Source organism: Spea bombifrons, chromosome 7 (genome assembly GCF_027358695.1).
Source record: "Spea bombifrons isolate aSpeBom1 chromosome 7, aSpeBom1.2.pri, whole genome shotgun sequence".
Taxonomy (NCBI): domain Eukaryota; kingdom Metazoa; phylum Chordata; class Amphibia; order Anura; family Pelobatidae; genus Spea; species Spea bombifrons.
Genome location: NC_071093.1, coordinates 40,501,520 through 40,519,957, shown reverse-complemented (window position 1 = coordinate 40,519,957; position 18,438 = coordinate 40,501,520). Strand labels below are relative to the sequence as shown.

The following is an 18,438-nucleotide window of genomic DNA, read 5'->3' as shown; positions in this document are numbered from 1 at the left end:
AAAGGTATGACCGTAGCTTTATAAAAGAAGTTATAAAAGAAAGGACATTTTCATTCTAAATTCTGACTTTTATTACTTGTATAAGCTTAAAATAAATACTATAGCTAATAGAAAGTCTATTTTGTGTTTTTATGTAAGGACTCTACGTGCAGAATATATATATATAATATATGCAGTGATTTAATAGGTACAATGTGGTGGTACATTAGTCTGGGTGGTAATATAGTTTTGTTGAAGCTCATCTAAATTGAAGACAGCGCCTACAGGAGGGGGAAGACATTTTTGATTGTACTTGCTCTTATGAGCACTTCCTGTACATTGTACATCTGGAAAACTCCATTAAATGGTCTTGTATGTGTTTAGTGTGTGTGTGTATATATGTATATATATATATATATATATATATATATATATATATATATATATATATATATATATATACATACACACACACACACACACACGTACTAAGGACCTGTGGGTTCACCTTTGACTTGTGTTGTTGGTGCTTGACCTTATTTTTGACCATGAAGAGGAGTCCAAGTTGCTCAACCCAATATTTTCTCTGATTTGACTACCTCAACCAGGAGCGTGTGATGATTCCTCCACATTTTACTCACATGATATTCTACTCTTAATGCCAAAGTTTGGGAATCAATATAGGTGTGTATTCAGTACCAAAATCAAACCCTAAACCCTAGTCTCTCTCTGTACCTGGATTTGTCCCATGGTAGTCAATGGAAGATGCTCTTATCTGGTGATAGCGTATTATTGAATATAGAACACGTCCACACCAGAACCTCTTAGGTCAGAAGACATGTGTAACATTAGTTATTGTCATTGTTCTAAAATTTAGTCACAGTAAACTGCGTGTTAATCTCTATAATTATCACCCTAGATATGATTATATTGTGTGGATTATTTAAAGAAAACATGTTTTAAACATTCAGGGCTTGCCTTTTTTCACGCTTCTTAACTCCTCCACGGCTGCCCTTTTCACCGCCGCTTTAAATATTTATGTATTTTAATAGCTTTTGTTGAATTGCATAGAGGTTTCTGCTCATTTCCAGTGTCTGAATTCACCTTTTGTGTGTCATGTACTTAACAATTCCCATTGCACTCCTCCTCCCCTCTTTTATGTCTCGGCGTGTGAAAGGGCATTGGACCGGGGTTCTTACACGAGGTCCTTGTGCGATAAGCGTTGCAGAATGTGGCATTTGATGGCCCAACTATTGCAAAAGACACGGATATCTCATCGTGGCACGAGGAAGCTATAATGGTTTTACTGCTGGACAATAATGTAAGAGCCGCTCTCATTACCATGTCTTTATATCCGAGAGACAGCTCTGCACTAGAAAGGCAGAAGTCAAAAATGTGGTCAACCTGGACCATCATATATCTTTACACGAGGGTAGCTTTTTGGAGGATAGTCCATTACGTAGTTATTTGAAGAACCGTGTCCACCAATCACTTTATAAACGGTTCCACGTCCTCACTTTCCATATATATATATATTGTTTATATATATACACTGTCGTTCAAAAGTTTGGGGTCACTTAGCTGTTTTCATTGAAAACAAGGAACTTTTTAGCTGTAAAATTGTTTTCTGACAATCAATCAGCCTTTTAAACTTAAACTTAGATCAGCGAATGTAACGTGCCATTGGAACACAGGAGTGATGGGAGTGATAAAGGGCCATTGGAACACAGGAGTGATGGGAGTGATAAAGGGCCATTGGAACACAGGAGTGATGGGAGTGATAAAGGGCCATTGGAACACAGGAGTGATGGGAGTGATAAAGGGCCATTGGAACACAGGAGTGATGGGAGTGATAAAGGGCCTCTGTACGCCTATGAAGAGATTCCATTAAAAATCAGCCGTTTCCAGCTACAATAGTCATTTACAACATTTACAACGTCTCTGCTGGATTTGTGATCCATTTCATGTTTTAATGAACAAAATTTGCTTTTCTTTTAAAAAAACAAAACAAAAAAAAACAAAAAACAAGGACATACCTAAATGACCCAAAATTTTTGACCGGTAGTGTGTATGTTTTTGTTTGTAGAATGCTCAGCAGAATACGGAATCTGATGGGTATCATAGAGGTTTAATTTTAATGAGCCAGTAACGACCTTGCTTAGCCACAGTCAGACTGCAATTAACTTCACCTAGAACACTTATTTATTCTCTCTGGGAGATTAAAAACCGGGCTTCTTAAAAACGTTTCTGTATTTCTTTTTTGTTTTGATGCTCTGGTGGAACTTCTGACCCTTTCATTTTGACAAGTATGTCTCCTGGCTTCTCACCATTTTTAGATGATCTGTTGAGTGTCCGACAAGTTTATCCTACAACAGCTTTTGGTCGCTAATCCGTTCCGCCGGTGCCATCTCTAATGCTGTTATTTTTCTGTAATGGTTTGTTGATAAATTAGTGGATCAAAGTAATGATTAACTTGTCCTTACCTTTTAATAGTCCGGCCAATACCTTTATTTATTAGCTCTTCTAAGACAAAGTATGGCTCCTCTATAACCCAAGAGTCATGAATGGGCTACCCCTAAGAGCCAGGGAACCGTAACTCCCAAATGGATACTAATGGTAGCCATCGCTGTGTGTTGGCTTATGTCGGTTTCTATGGTTGTATCTCTTCCCGGCTCTTAAAATTGACTGTGAACGGTGTTTACGATGGAATCAGACCACAAACACCAAGAACGCTACTTAGAATAGTGTCCAATAGTGCCAATGACTATTTAGTACCCTAAAATGACCTGAAAGGACCATCCTAGGTTTTGGGGCAAACCCTGGTTATATCATTCTTCTAATTACAATTCCATTCTTCACTACGAATATTGGTTATTCCCAAAATCAGCTCCGGGTTCCAAGGGAAGTAGGTTTTGGGGGTTACCGCTGTACCCGCATACCCAGAATACAATGATATTGTTCTGTTAAATACTATTTTTCTCCTGCGGCTGTTTGTTTTGCAACACAGCTTATTCATTTTTAAGCACTTGATAAATGATTACATGAAACGGGCACGACGCACTAACTTTACACTTCTCATAAAGTCTGGAGATTTCACCGACTACCAGTGGGGCATTGCAGAATTTAATAAGGACTCCTGATGCTACCTCTCATGTATTAATCATGTTGTACTCAAAGCGCATAATGCGTGCGGAGAATGAGAGACGCGCCGACCAGTAGGTGGCAAACGTTCCTTGAAGTGTGGAACGTCGTCGATAGAGTGAGCGGTCGCGACGCAGTATCCTGACGTTTAGAGAGCGCCTGGACGGTCTAATTAAGCAATTTGGTTATGAAACATCGACGGAGCGCAAACCTGGTGTTGGTTGAATTAATGGTCGAATTCTCCTGAGAAAAAGTTATTTCCTTTAATAGATTATGCGCATAATCGAGACAAGGCACACAACACACAAAAGTCGAAGCGTTGTCTAATTACGTATTTGGATTACATGGTTTATATAACTTCTTATACTTCTTATCTGCTTCTAATAGCATGCCTCATTCTGATTGGTTACTTTTTAAGCAGGTTACGCCTCTTAGTAGATATGTTGGCGCAACTCGTGATATATCATAGACTAGACATTTTCTACTGTCTTTGCCAGCAATAATATTTATGATAACATAAGCATTTTTCTAACATTTCCCTCCTGTTTATCAAAATATTATTCAATATCAGTCTCCTCATCTTCAGTATCGGTCATTAACACTGATAATTCATCTTTCATGTCAACAACGTCATTAATATATAGAGTCTCAGATACTTGTAATAATTGATCACATTCTTCTTTGTCGATCAGGGAGTACATAGTCTGATTTACAGCTTTATCAATTGTCTTATTCAAAAGAAATCCTCGGCAACATGGAATAAAACAGCATCCTCCGAATATTAATACTGCAGCTACTATAGTGATAGTAATTATTCCGGATATTATCATTCCCGACCATCACCCGAACCATCCTTCTAACCAAGAGGTGAACACATCATGTATTCCTGCATTCTCGGCAAGTTCATTTGATAAGGATGTTAGATGTTATCGAGGGCTTTGGTGATGCTCTCATCAGGGGCGGTGTTATTTGGTATGAAGGTGCAGCATTGGTTCCCGGACATCTTGCACACGCGCCCTTTCTCGGCCAATAGCATATCCAAGGCCATTCGATTCTGCCAGACCATAAGAGAGGTCGCATCCAGTTGCTTATATATTCCTTTAATAGCATCTCGAGTATAATTCACAAACCGCTGTTGATTATAATAGATGTAGTTTATCCAGTCCACGTTTTTCGCTATTGTACTCCACCAGAAAAGAATTGATTCGAAACCTGCAGCAATTTGGATTCGGACTTTGAACTCATTTGGAACTCTTCGTGGTACTCCAATTTCATCAATATATATTCGATCATCAAGCAATCCTTGTGGTTGTATTGGTCGCCTTTTCCTTGACTTTGGCTCCTTCTGTGAAATCAACAGGTTTATAGGTACAATGAGTTGTATTATTATTTTCCTTTTTCTCTGGGATCGATGAAAAGTCTTATTTTTCCGGTCTCCGCACAACCACCAACCACTGGGTTGGCTGTCGCAGTTCTGTGGAAAAAATCTTGACACATAGTGATTTAGACAAATCTTTATAATCAAAATAGCTGCTATTACCCCGAAGTTCCATACAGGTGTAATTTCCCCCATATATTTGCACTGTTGGAGGTAATTGGGGTCTCTTAACCTTGGGAAACAACAAGTCTAATATATGACAAATTTCATTTCCAGATGGGGTATAAGTCTTATCAAACAGCTTTATTATGCAGTCAAATCCGACTGGATCATTCTCTTTTGTTAATGGAAATGGCATCGTAGCCAACTGCGGACAGGCTTCTGCACAGACTACATAATTCTCTTTGTTTAGACTCTTTACAGTAAATCGAAGCCATTCCAACCAAACGTTATCTCTATGAAATCCTGCTTCCAGGGCAATCTGATCAATAGAACTCAAACTGGTACCGAATTACCCCTGTCTCAATTTCCTCGATATCTCTTTCTTCCTGGATCTGAAACTATTTTACTGCTTGGACCTTATTTTCTGGAAAAAACAAAAGAAAATTCCCTGCGGGTCTCTATTGGAAACCCACACACCTATAGTATATAGTCTCTCATCCGTCTTCATAGGTTCCTTTAAAGAACAATTTATTACAATTATTAAAGGTTTTACATTCAGATCTTAATCTTTTTACAGATTTTTATTTTACTTGCTCTTGCCCCGGGCATATTATATCCCCAATCTTGACTAGCTGTTGTCCACATAGCATAATCCCAACCAAGACATAATGTTATACTTCGTTTTCCAGGGGGCTTTTCGGGCATCCAGCATATATATATATATATATATATATACATATACACATATATATACATATACATACATATATACACATATACATATCGGCCTTAGCATAGTTTCTTGCTTGCCCAATATTTTTACAATGAATCAATTTACACAGATCAATTTCAATGGAACTATCTCCTGCTAATGAAAAAGTCAGATTTTGTGCTTTGGTATCTTCCCATTTGGTCACCTTGTTCTCATCCCACTTAGCATTAGCATTAGAATAAGAAATTATTGTAAAAACATCAGTCACTACCCAATAAACTATAAGCAGGCACCACCCCTTCATCCTACCTGGCCGTCAACTCAGGGTTTGGGGAATGGATTTCTTCACTGGCTTGAGACGAGTCCAACCTATCGTCTGGACCCCCCTTTGTACCCAGACTTAATGAGTGACTACCAGCAAGTGGTGTTACCTTCTTACAGTGCGACTGATGTATCCAACAACTCCTCTCAGCTATCTTACACGCCGCGGGGGTGGTTAGTAGTACTTGGTATGGTCCTTCCCACCTCGGTGATGACCAATTCTTTCGTTTGATTATCCTTATTAGTACCCAATCTCCAACGCTCAATTTCTCAGGAATTGGCTCTTGTGCTTCTGGAAGAGAATTAACAGTTTGTATTGATCTGGTGTTCAACATTTTTACCATATAATCTGCTAGGGTTAATTCCCTTTCATCATTTGCCTCTTTTACCTTTATCTGTGGCAAACTATAGGGTCTCCCATACATTACTTCAAATGGGGTGAGACCTTGCTTGTTGGGTGTAATACGCATACTCAATTTTACCATTGGTAGGCAGGAAACCCAATTCTTCCCGGTTTCTGCCATGGTCTTTTTTAATTTATTCTTTATTGTTCCATTGTTTCTTTCTACCAACCCTGCTGACTGAGGATGAAAGGCGCAATGATTCTTTAATTGTATACCAAATCCTTGTGCAAATCTGGAGATTAGTTGATTGACAAAATGAGGCCCATTGTCACTATATATTCTTTCTGGTATTCCATATCTAGGAATGATTTATTTTATCATGACCTTAGCTACTGTATCTGCATCTGCGTGGGCTGTTGGGAATATTTCTATCCATTTAGTTAATGCATCAACAATAACTAGACAATATTTTACATTTATTTAGTTCAATATAATCCATGCAAATATATTGAAACGGATACTCTGGGTTGGGGAACTTCCCAATAGCAGGTTTGAGATTTCCCTGTGGATTATATCGAGCACAGATAAGACAATTAGCACATAAAACATTTTTTTAGAGTAATTTTGGAACACCTTAATGGCTTAATGGAATAATGGCTACCATCCCTCCTGTTGAGACATGGCTCAGCCCATGACTCAATAAGGCTGCATAGCGAAATAATGACTTCGGCAATATTGGTTTGTTGTTAATATAAAAAATTTTGTTACATAGAGTCGCTTATTTAGACTGCCAATATCGTTTTCAGACATAGGGGCAGCCTGTTGCATATCATACAAAACCTGGTGATCAATTTGTATTTCATTAGTGATTATGGCAAGCATCTCTTGAGCAATTCTTTTTGCTTCTATATCTGCACGGTTATTGCCTAATGCAAGGATCTTTGCTGTTGGTATGAGCTGCACACTTTATTACAGCTACTTCTTTTGGTAGATTTATAACCATTAATAGCTCTTTAATTAAAATTTATAATTTATCGGTTTCCCTGTGGAAATCATACCTCCTATTTTCCCCATTGTTGTGCAAACACATGTATATTAGAAAACACATATTGACTGTCGGTATAGATATTTACCCATTTGTCTACTGCCCATTTGCAGGCCTCGATGAGAGCCATTAATTCAGCCGCCTGGGCTAATAAATAATTAGATAATTTACCTGCCTTGATTACTTCAGCATTGTATTCAATGTTTCCTTTATCCCTTTTCCACGAGTGATTAATCTCACATCACAACACCATATCTCCCACAGACTTCCACTGATCAGTTTGCTGTTTACACAGAGACAAATGTGGTGTTATACCTTTAGAAAGTGTGGTCATTCAGGGGGCTTAATATACAAGATAATGCCCCTTGTCCTTTGTCTGTCAGGTAAAAGTATTCTGTCTGTATTACGGTATTTCATTCGTCTTTTAAGTGTGATTCATAATACTCGTCTCCTCCTGCTGTTCTCTTAACATACATTGTACAATGAAAATTATTTGAATATTGAACTTGTACATGATCACAGGTTTCAAATGTCTTATGTACAAGTTCCAAAACCTGTATTATGTTTCCCTTATTTTCAGTAAAATCTATGTTCAAGGCATAATAGTAACGATCATGCCGTCCTTGATAGTTATTTCTTCTTTCCACTGTAACATCAAACTTGTCTCCCACGGGTGCAATGTGCACTCCTAACTTTTTAATTAGATCTCTTCCCAGGAGATTTACGGGACATACCTCAGATAATATTACACTGGCAGCAATTATGTTTCTAGACTCTGGATGTTGTATTTGAAGGGGGACAGATAAGCTTTCGGTATGTGTCCTCCCTTTTACTCCCTTTATGTGAATTTAACCAGTCCCTTTCTGTATGCCAGTGCAGGTGGGATAATTCAATAGGGTTCGCGAAGCCCCTGAATCTACCAAAAATGTTACACATTTGTTATTTACAATTAAATCAATTCCAGGCAAATTTGACAATAACAACACATCATGAACATTACAGAAATCTAATATCTCTTTTTCTTGTATTAGTCATTGCTCTGGGAAGTTCTGCTTTCTCTTGTCTGGTTCGGGACACTCTTTTACTTAATAACCTTCCTTTCCACAATTATAACATCCATGTGACCGTCTATCACCACTACCTCTTCTACCTCGGTACGACCGTCTGCTCTTGCCATAACTTCAAAATTTCTCACTTTTTCTTCACCATTTAATTGATAACTGTTACAGAGCCCTCATATATCCTCCCCAAACTGTCAAGGATCCTCTTTTGGACTTTTTACATGTTCAGTAGTTTTTTTAATATCTTTCTCTGTATTTGACCTTGACTACTCCCTAAGGAGGCGCGTTACTTATATTGTTACTTTAAGCATATTAATTTGAATATAAAATAAAACAAGAACATATATATCGTAAAAATTACAGACAGGTATACAGGATATCTTATTATTTTAAAAATAAAATGTGTTCATTATAAATTCTAGCATTTAAAATATTAACCCTTATTTAAATTAATTCTGAAAGAATCATCTGAATAAAAGCATTAGAATAAAAAGATAAAAAAGCTTTTCTAATGTCGACTCTACATATAATTTATGATCGATCACAGATAACAGACAAGACATACATTTCACAGATTCTGGAACCAGCTGGAAACATGGTATAGAATTTGGAATGTTATAATTTAGTCACTACGTAGTTTCTTTTAAATCCACCACTCCGAGTCTAGACTCTACTGGGATGGTCCAGCCATCCGAAACCTGAGGGATCCGCCCTCAATTTTAAATGCACTATACCTGAACAATGTGAATTTATGCCTAAACATTTTCTAGATTGAGTTTATACATAAACTGTTTGTCTCCTTTCAGTGGTTTCTTCTTTATCCACAAGAAAACACTCTCATCCTTTTGTTTCTTTCCCTTACTGTGGGATTTCCCCATGATACAATCTCACCGCAAAGCAGAAAACAAGGAACATCTTTCGGTATTTATAAGATACCACGTCTGGACAGAGTGAAACAAAGGACCTCGGTATTTATAAGATACCGCTTCTCGACAGAGTGAAATAAAGAGCCCTTGGTATTTATAAGATACCGTTCCTAGACAGTAAAGGCAGGAAAATCACTCTCGCAGCGAAGTTGTTCACTTGCAATCCCAGCACTTGATCACAGAGAGCTTCTCACAAATGCCGGGGGGCGTATTAACAACAACCTTATTAACTGTTCGTTCGCCGTAAAGGACTCCTGAACAGTCATTCACACAGATAGATTCATTCAGACACGATTTGTGACATGGGTTGGTATAGCTGTCCCTGGACCATAAGAGCTCTTCTCTTTAAGGTCTTGTGATACTCATTCACAATAATACAAGCCGCAACCAACATCAACAGTATTATCACAATTACAAACAACAATTCGCTATCACAAAAATAATGACTAACTACCTGTGCACATTTCTTCTGATCAGCCTCAGTACTCCAAGTACTATTCTCATTATCGAATGCATACGCAGTTATTTATTTCAGTAGTCCCTGACAGACTTTGACCTCCTTATAATATTTCCCAGAAATATTTTTCTTACTCACATTTCTGAAGAGAAGACCGTACTAAATCTTCGGGAGGACGCTGCCGGTTTCAGGGACGATGTCGCGAAGTGCCTCTAATTAACAGCAATCTTAGCTGGAGGACTTTTATTACCTCAGATGCAGATTCTTGAGGTGCGGTTCCTCAGGACCGTCGTCCCTGTCTCCGGTCAGGACCTCCTCACACGGGGCACCAAAATGTTGGTTGAATTAATGGTCGAATTCTCCTGAGAAAAAGTTATTTCCTTTAATAGATTATGCGCATAATCGAGACAAGGCACACAACACACAAAAGTCGAAGCGTTGTCTAATTACGTATTTGGATTACATGGTTTATATAACTTCTTATACTTCTTATCTGCTTCTAATAGCATGCCTCATTCTGATTGGTTACTTTTTAAGCAGGTTACGCCTCTTAGTAGATATGTTGGCGCAACTCGTGATATATCATAGACTAGACATTTTCTACTGTCTTTGCCAGCAATAATATTTATGATAACATAAGCATTTTTCTAACACCTGGATTGAGTTATTAAATCCATTGCTTGTTTTGAGCTGAGATCTACGGATGAGATGTTTAAACCTTCGCTTTGTCATTATTTGGCAGATGTTTTAAGGCATTGACCCATGGCCCGTCTACCTCCCCGCACCACAGTAAGCTAGTAACGCGCGCGGCCGTATTTCACCGTTATATCGCCGAAGCTAAGCAATATTAAATACTGCGTTTCAACAAGCCGAGCTTTATCATTTTAATGACCGTGTTCTAATTATGACCCTTTTTTTCCCCTCCAGTCTATAATGATAGTTGGAATTTTATGTATGCCTGTTCATTATTCCGTGCCGAGGTGATTGATTGGAATCCAATGCCTGATGGTGATGTCACAAATTGCACGACGCCAGTTTTAATGCCACACGTCTCTGTCGGCGCACGTGTATATTTGCACTTTTGCTGGTGATTTATCTGCGATAATGTGCACCGTCCCCATAGAGCGTTCCGGTTCCAGCTCTCTTTAATTTTACAATAGCTTTTTATAACATAGGGACAGCACGACGTGTTGTTTACTTTCGCCCCATTCGTTTTCTTTCGCCGAACCTCGTGGGTACTTTTTATGTCCATCTAAATTCTGCTCGACTCCCGGCTTTGAAATGAAAACCCGTGATAAGAGGTCCTGTTTTAGCTGCTGATCGTGTTTCTCATTAAGTCCTATTCCTTTCCCGCTCTCCCTCCCGAGTTGCTGTCTGGTGCAGATCGGAATCGAGGAGGGAGAGCTAATGAAACTGTTCCCAGAATCCAGCTCGTAGCGGCGTCTCTTCCATTTGCCGTCCCGCTCTCTTGTGAATAGCTCTTCTTTTTCCCTCCCAGCTGGCTTTGATAGACTGAGCAGAACCGCCGATAAGCACCCTAATCAGAAAATTGAGAGAAACATTTTTTGCTACGATAATCTTATCAGTCTCTGAATAAACAGCAGCGTTTGAAGGCTCCGTAGGATTGGAGAGCACCTCTGCTTCGCTCCGGCTGACTCGGGCCGTGTTCTAGAATTGATCTGAAGGAGCACTTTTTACGCGCGAGCTGGAGGTTTTGTGGGAATTGTCAGGGGTCCTCCTCACCACACCTCGGGCACGTCGGTTTCACACAAACTGCCGGCATTAACGTGATTGATGTGCTGAAGCCAGAAACACTTTATCGGGTTCAAATGCTTATCAATGTTCTACATTTTCTGCAGACTGTTTTTGAAGGCCGTTTCGGAACTCATTCGGTGATATCTCATGCCTCCAACAGCTGGGGTGGTCCAGATTTTCTGGTAGTTGCCCCTCTATCTTTGCTTTTGCGTTTAGTGAGGATCATGGCCCAGTTTTGAACTAACACAGACCTCCGTTGTAGTATCAGTTAAGGCTGGTCGCCAGTCCTACACCTTGTCCAACCCTAGGCATGTTCTGCCCCTCCGTGCCTCTTTGACACTCACCCCCTGTAGTAGGTACCGATTTGAACCTGCAACCGTTGTTGGTCTCGTCTTAGATTCGGGAGCCATATGCCTATCCCATGCACATTTACATTTCCTCACCGTATTACCCTCTACCACTTCTGCTGGGAGGCTGTTCTTTTCATCTACCACCCTCTCATGAAAATAAGAACTGTTCTCCCATTTTGTAAGCAAATAGTAAGCAAATATATAGTTATTAGCTTAATTTTTAAACAGCAAGATATAAATATTTTTAGTGCTCCATCATAAGCCTCATGGTGCAGGGACCCCCGATTCAGTCCTGTTACACGCACTTCAGAACAGCCGTTTTCTTTGCCTTTTATATAAAACCGTGGCGTCTCTTCTAGGAATGAACTTTGTGATTATTTTTTTCCCCCATTGTGGCAAGAAACAGATCTGATTAAAACGTGGAACGACCCCGAGTGCAAATAATGTAATAGCCTTCAGCTTTCTCACGACGGCAGACGTTGGATGCTCCGCTCGCATTGTCATCAAAACTCAGCCTCATACTTTAATTAAACTTGTTGTTTTTCATACGCCTGCCGCTGAACCTTAGATAAAAACCGCCGTTCTCATTACAAAAAAAGAATGTTTTTAGTCTTTATTTTTTTTATTGTTGAGCCAACATGTCTCTGCCCGGCGTTCTCTATTTTTGTTCGCTGAGCAGAGATGTTCTGATTATGCCGTCCAGAGGTGTTACTTTTGCATCTGATGTGTTTTTTTTTCTTGTGATTAGACAGTGCTCAAAAAAAAAGAAGGGAGCTAAAATGAATATGTTCCTCGATTTAGCGGAGGCCCCCGAGCAATGAATGACAAAGAAATGACAGCCAAGTGTCTGCCTCCTATCATTTCTTAAAGAGATGAAAGCAGAGAGACCTTGACGGCTCCTGTCAAAGAACAGAAGAACAGGCGTCGTTCCGGAGCCGTCCTCGGAGTGGTTGAGGCAGGAACGCGTAGAGACACCGGCCGGGTCATAACAGATCAAATCTGGAATGGGAAGCGCTGCTGGTTTTTCTTTTTGTGCCGTCCGGTTCCGTGGAGGAGAACTTCCCACGTTACGATTCTGGGGCTCGTCTCCTGTTATTTCTTTAGCAGACGTGACTACCTTAGTCAACGTCTGGCATCACGACATCTCGTGTCAGGTGGTGGCACCGTATGGACACTGACAAAAGTGTTCTAATAAGCAAAAGTGCTTGATGAGATCATGCATAGCCTCCTCTAACCATCCCTTTTAATCCAGAGTTTGAGGTAATATGTCAGCGGGGAGTGATGTCATAAACGTAGAATTTGACAGCAGATGATCCCAGTGACTCATTTCTCTTGATGTAAAGACTCAATCCTTCAATCTCTGTCCCATGCATGTTTAAATTCCTAATTTGTATGAACCTCTACAACTTCTGATGGGGGGGGGCTATTCCATTTATCTACCACCCCAGTGGTAACAGCACATGATTGTAATCCAAAGACCTAACCTGTCTTGGTTTCTTGTGAACCGAGAATTTTTGGGTAAACTTGAATCACCATTAGCTAACGTTAGAGCCCTATCCTGATTATTTCTTAAAATTTGAGAATAAAACATTTTTTTTTCTTCTTCTTCATTATCATATATTTTTTATTTGCCTTTCCCGGATTCCTGAGCATGTGTTTAGATGAAAAAAGTAAAAAAATGAATAAAAGGAGCCGGCTTTTATAGTGTAGTGATGATGCCTTTTTATATTTCATAACATATTTTTAAACACAAAACCTCCATTAGTTCCATGGAAATTCGGAAATGCATTATTTTGTGGCAAGCTATGCTCTAACGCTGCTTGGGGTCTTTTGATAAGCCTGAGCGGTGTTCAGATTGACGCAATTCCTTGTTTTTATCACAATAACATTCTAAAAGTTATCGCTTTCACGGTTTCCGCGAAATGACTCGTATCGCCAGCTTGTAACTCTTGTGTGTTTCAGAATTCCGTTGGTCTGATCTGCTTCTTCTCCTTAATGTAACTACCAACTCTATTTAATATCTTGGATATATCAGTTATGGATTAAGTCTCCCTGCTGGCAGCTCTCATGATGTAAATCATATAAACAGCAAATTATATCGCATTGTATTTACTTTGTATGTGCTAGACTAAAAGGAAACGTGCTATAAATAATAGAAGTAATTCCTCCTCTCCGCTAATAGGGGAGAGAAACATTCTGTCTCAGCAGTAAGAACCGTCCCCAGCCCCCTGCTAGCTGTCATTTATGTTTAACGTATGTATAAAAGTTCTCTATTCGATAACGCTATTAAATGGACAAATTAAAATTATTGCCTCATTTACAATTTTTCAGGGAAGGCTTTATTGTCACGTGACTCAAAAGAACACCGCAACAAATACCAATCTTATCGAGAATATATATCTTATTTTCAGCCTTAAAGTCTAGCACCTCTTAAAATAAGACACATTAATGTAAACCCGTTAAATGTGGATTATTTTTTTTTTTTTTTTTTTTTACGTATGCCTTGAATATGAGTGTAATTTGTCTTGTTCCATTGGAAAAAAAATCCATTTATTTAAAGGAAATATATACCCCAAATTATGTTTTTGACAATCATATTTTGCAATAAGTTATTAACAGCAATAAATATATATATATGAAAATCTGTAAATAAATAAAATATGTAAAAATCTTGGAGCTGTGCCACGTATAGCTTGAATCTGGTTTGTTTAATGTACTGCTTTCTGTTTAGCATTTACCGTTCGCTTAAGGTTTGCCTACCTGTCCATCATCGTCGCTGGCTTTTTGCAGTCAGCGGCGCTCCGTTATTAACGTACCGACCGTTACTCTGTGTCCTCTGCGCACCCTTGAATCAGTGCAATAAACACTTTGCCTGTTTCCCCCCCCCCGCGTGTTTACTGTTTGCAGAATTAATGCAGATACCGTATATTTATAGAATCTTATAACCATTTTTTTCCCTCTGTCTAGGTAACGGCAGAACTCAACCTCCTGAAGTCTCAGATGGGAACCTCCGATCAAAGCAGCTCGATTACGAGTGAGACCGTAAACTCTCTGAGGTAGGACGCAAAACTTTATGGGGTCAGAGATCAGTCTGTGGATGAATAAAGTTGGTTTCAGGTGTCTATCAAACGTTACAGCCAGCCTACAAATGGGACTTTATTCCAACAAGGGTAGACTTAACTCCTCAAATATCTTTAAGCTCTTCAAGTGGAAAAAAAACCCACAAAAAATGTTATTCCGTAGCTAAGAATAAATGTATCTTCTGGAATTGATGCTTGAAGTGTATTGCAAAACTCATTCAAATACGCCAAACCAATTGGAGAACTATAAGGGTTTGCTTCGTTGAGGGTCTTGTGCCTTGTGCCTTGTGTCCAGGAGAGCGTTGGGAAGGAGATTTGTCCCGTGGTGGCCGTGAAGAAGATAGAACAGATATCAGGAATTGGGGCACACCAGCGCTGGTCCCTTTGCTGTTGGGGTCTGCCAAGTTATCCTTTGTCTATAAAACAATATGGTTCTGGAGGTGGAGGATCTAGATGTAGTCTTGATATTTAGAAGGAACGATTCTCAGGATAGAGAGTTCCAAATCTTGAGATAAATTGGCATTAAAAATTATCTGGGAATAATGTATCAAAGACCCCAAAACTTTGTCTGCTTCATAAAAACATCTTATGGAAGGATTGATGAGACGATTGATGGGGAGATGCGGCAAGCCATGGGTGTCTGGGGAGAACCAGGAGTGAAGTGGGTGCCGCCTTGTGGCGTTTGCTGTGTCTCAGAAGCCAAGATTAAGAGTCGCTGGAGGGAAGCCAATATATTCCCAAGCATGGCCAGAGGCGATAAAAAGGGGAATCGGAGAGCAATTCTTTTTTTTGCCCAACATTCTGGGCAAAAAAACTTTGGCCACACACGAGCGTCTATTTCAAACTCAAATCACAAAGCGGGCAGCCAGTGGAGTTTTCAAAACCGCAGGAATGGTGTGTGAGAGAAACGTTTTTTGGATTTACTTTTCTAAAATGTCGCGGTACCTCCTATGTCTCCTATTCAAATGGACGTCACAGAAAATGGGTGAAATAAATATTTTAAAAAGCAGCCACTTCCTGGACAGTAAAGTCTTCCTCTTCTTTGTTTCCGGAAAAACAAACAAAACTGAGAGTGTTAAATGATTGCGATTATGTTTATGAAGCTAAAAGTTTGATGTGGGTCCGTTGTAGACAGCGCTTTATTTTTATGTATTTTTTTTTTCTGAAAACCAAAATCTTGAAATAAAGGCCGTCATTAAATGTAGCGAGCGTTTCTCCGTCTGAGGAAGGACTCCTGCCGTGTTATTATTAGTACTCTTGAGAGCAAATAGCAAGATCAGCTCCCAAATGTAGCTATATGTAAAATCAATTACAAATCTACACGTTTGCCCCCGCCACTTTAACTAAGGGGGGTTTATGATCTCTCGCGATTCAATTTAAAAACGCATTTTTTATTTATTTATTTTTTTAATAGTCCTTTAAAAATTTTTGTTGACTGCAACTTCCAGAGAAGAGATGGGACTTGATATTATCGTCGTCCCCGCTGTCCATCTGTCACGCCGCCTCCCTACGCGCCCAAATTGGATTCCCTCCTTTCAATGGCTCCCTTAATGGAAAACGCAGAGAAACGGCTTACTTTGTGACTGCAGGGGTAGAATTCCAGAAAAACGGTTTCACAACCAGCGTGCTTTACTGTAATTGTGATTAATGTGTGCAGGTAGCAGCTTCTCCCGAAAGAATTAAAGAAATAGGCGGGAAATAAATAAAAATAAACCACATTCTATTAATCGGAATATTGAGCAATTGCGGGGTTAAGAACTTGAAGGTTAAATAAGATAGAATTAATAAAAAAAAAAAAAAAGCCAAGCCTTCCAAGTGGAAAGAAATTGAACTTTTCTCTTTTTTATGTCAAACAACAAATCCAGTACATATTAAATGCTGTCCGTGGAATCGCTCGACAGGAAAACGTTGGGAGTTTCAAAAGAAATACATGTATATGTCAGACGGTATTAGTCGGGCACCCCTATAGCTTTTGCTGTTTGCCTTTAATGCCATCCCGCTGTGAGCTTGAGAGGTTTAACCCCTTTGCTGCCAGGTAACGCTGCTCCGTGCCGCCGATGCTCCCCGTCGAGCTGAGGATTATTGGTCTCTCCCATGCAATCAATTTTATGACATGTTTTCCTCGGCTCTCGGAATTATCTTCTTTCGGGCGCAGTTGGTAGTCATACCGCACTACATAACTTCTAAATAGCCAGGTGTGGGGACGTACGTGACCACGATCCCTAAGTAACGGTAAGCGCAGCCGCTTGTTTAAATTTGCTTGTACAGCGCCTCGAAACGCTTTCAAATAAACTGAAGTGCGTGGCGTAGCCAGAGTCCGCTGAGTGCGTAATATATGCAATCACTCGCCACTAAATATGATTAATAAAGTGGTTTCAGAACTTACAATTTGTCCAACTATTCCTTTTCTTTTAGCAGTAGAACTATTGTTCTATTCACTATCTTTCTGAGCGCAAATAAAAGGCCATGTGTGGATTTGATAGGATTCATTCGTGCATTTGTTATAGATCAGCTCCTGGAGCCCAAGCGGTGGCAGTGGGTTGCAGTTTGAACGCCTCATTCAGAACTTGGTTGGCTATTTCATCAATGACCGGTTCATCGGCACCTTTGAATAGCGATAGAACCTGTGTGACATTCTAACATGTGGATGGGATAATCTTTTTGGTGGCTCAGTTGAGGGAGCCCTACCTGATACCTCATCATCAGACCGCGGAAATTTCTGGCTCGGGCTACCTGGAGACCCCCCTTGTGGGATACGTGTAGGGAATCCCGCTGACGTTGCATTACTTACGCGATCGGGTGTTTCCCTGTATTGACCAGTAGAGGCAACTTATCCCCTGGAGTCTTCGGGGCAAAACCCAGGTCGGCTGATCGTTGAGTCCCCTGAAGCAGTTCTCCAGATACTTCACCATTTATTTTTATCTCAGTAACCTGATGAGTTCCGCGATGCTAATAATCTCTACCTGTGCAGTCTTTCCTTCTGCTTTCTTCTTGCAATGTCCCACGATGCCACCACGTTGCCCAACTCATCAGTCCTTCGAGACTTATCTATTTTGTTAGAACCTCTGTTGAGTTATGATAGGAAGTGGATTGCCGTTCACATTCTAAACCTGTATCCCGCGTTCCAGACCTTTACGTTAACCAACGTGTTCTATACGCTGTGTAGACAATTCTTCTTCAGCATATGTTTAACGTGAATAGCATTGCACTGCCACAGACATTTTTCGATAAATTAATATTGTTCTGTACAGCAAAGTCACTATATTTAATTACCCTTCATACTGTTCTCCATGGTGTCAGGAAATAATTAAACCCATCTCCATATGCTGTACACTTGGCATTAAAAGACCAGATAGATGAATTAATTCTTTAGTTTTCACGACTCGTGTTGTTACCCTCTGTACAATTATTCCGTCTTAACAAGCGTTAAGAGAACAGCCATCGCAGTGGGTAATGATTCTAACGTCTTACAGCGACTGCTTTCAGACCCCTGGCATCTTAACGCGCCTTTATAACCAGCTGTATGACACAGCAGCCTCTTCAACACCATCATACCATCAGAATTTGTGAATCAGCAATATAAGGACCCTGGGCTTTGAGGGCATGGACATACCTGGACACGTTCTTGGTGATAAAGATAAAGGAAAACAAATATTCTATTTACAAGAAGCCGATTGTTGAGAGTAAGGTGTCATTCTCACACACAACAAATATTGTTAGCGGTGTA

The 18,438-nt window shown here is 39.8% G+C and overlaps 1 protein-coding gene across 1 annotated transcript in view; it reads left to right on the top strand.

Annotated features, from left to right (window-relative positions):
- MAD1L1 (mitotic arrest deficient 1 like 1) overlaps positions 1-18,438 on the top strand; it is a 229,047-nt gene that overhangs the window by 111,505 nt on the left and 99,104 nt on the right. Inside the window, exon 14 of the mRNA XM_053470470.1 lies at positions 14,599-14,687. Within this exon, the coding sequence (XP_053326445.1) occupies positions 14,599-14,687 (89 nt within the window). The remainder of the gene's footprint in view (positions 1-14,598; positions 14,688-18,438) is intronic.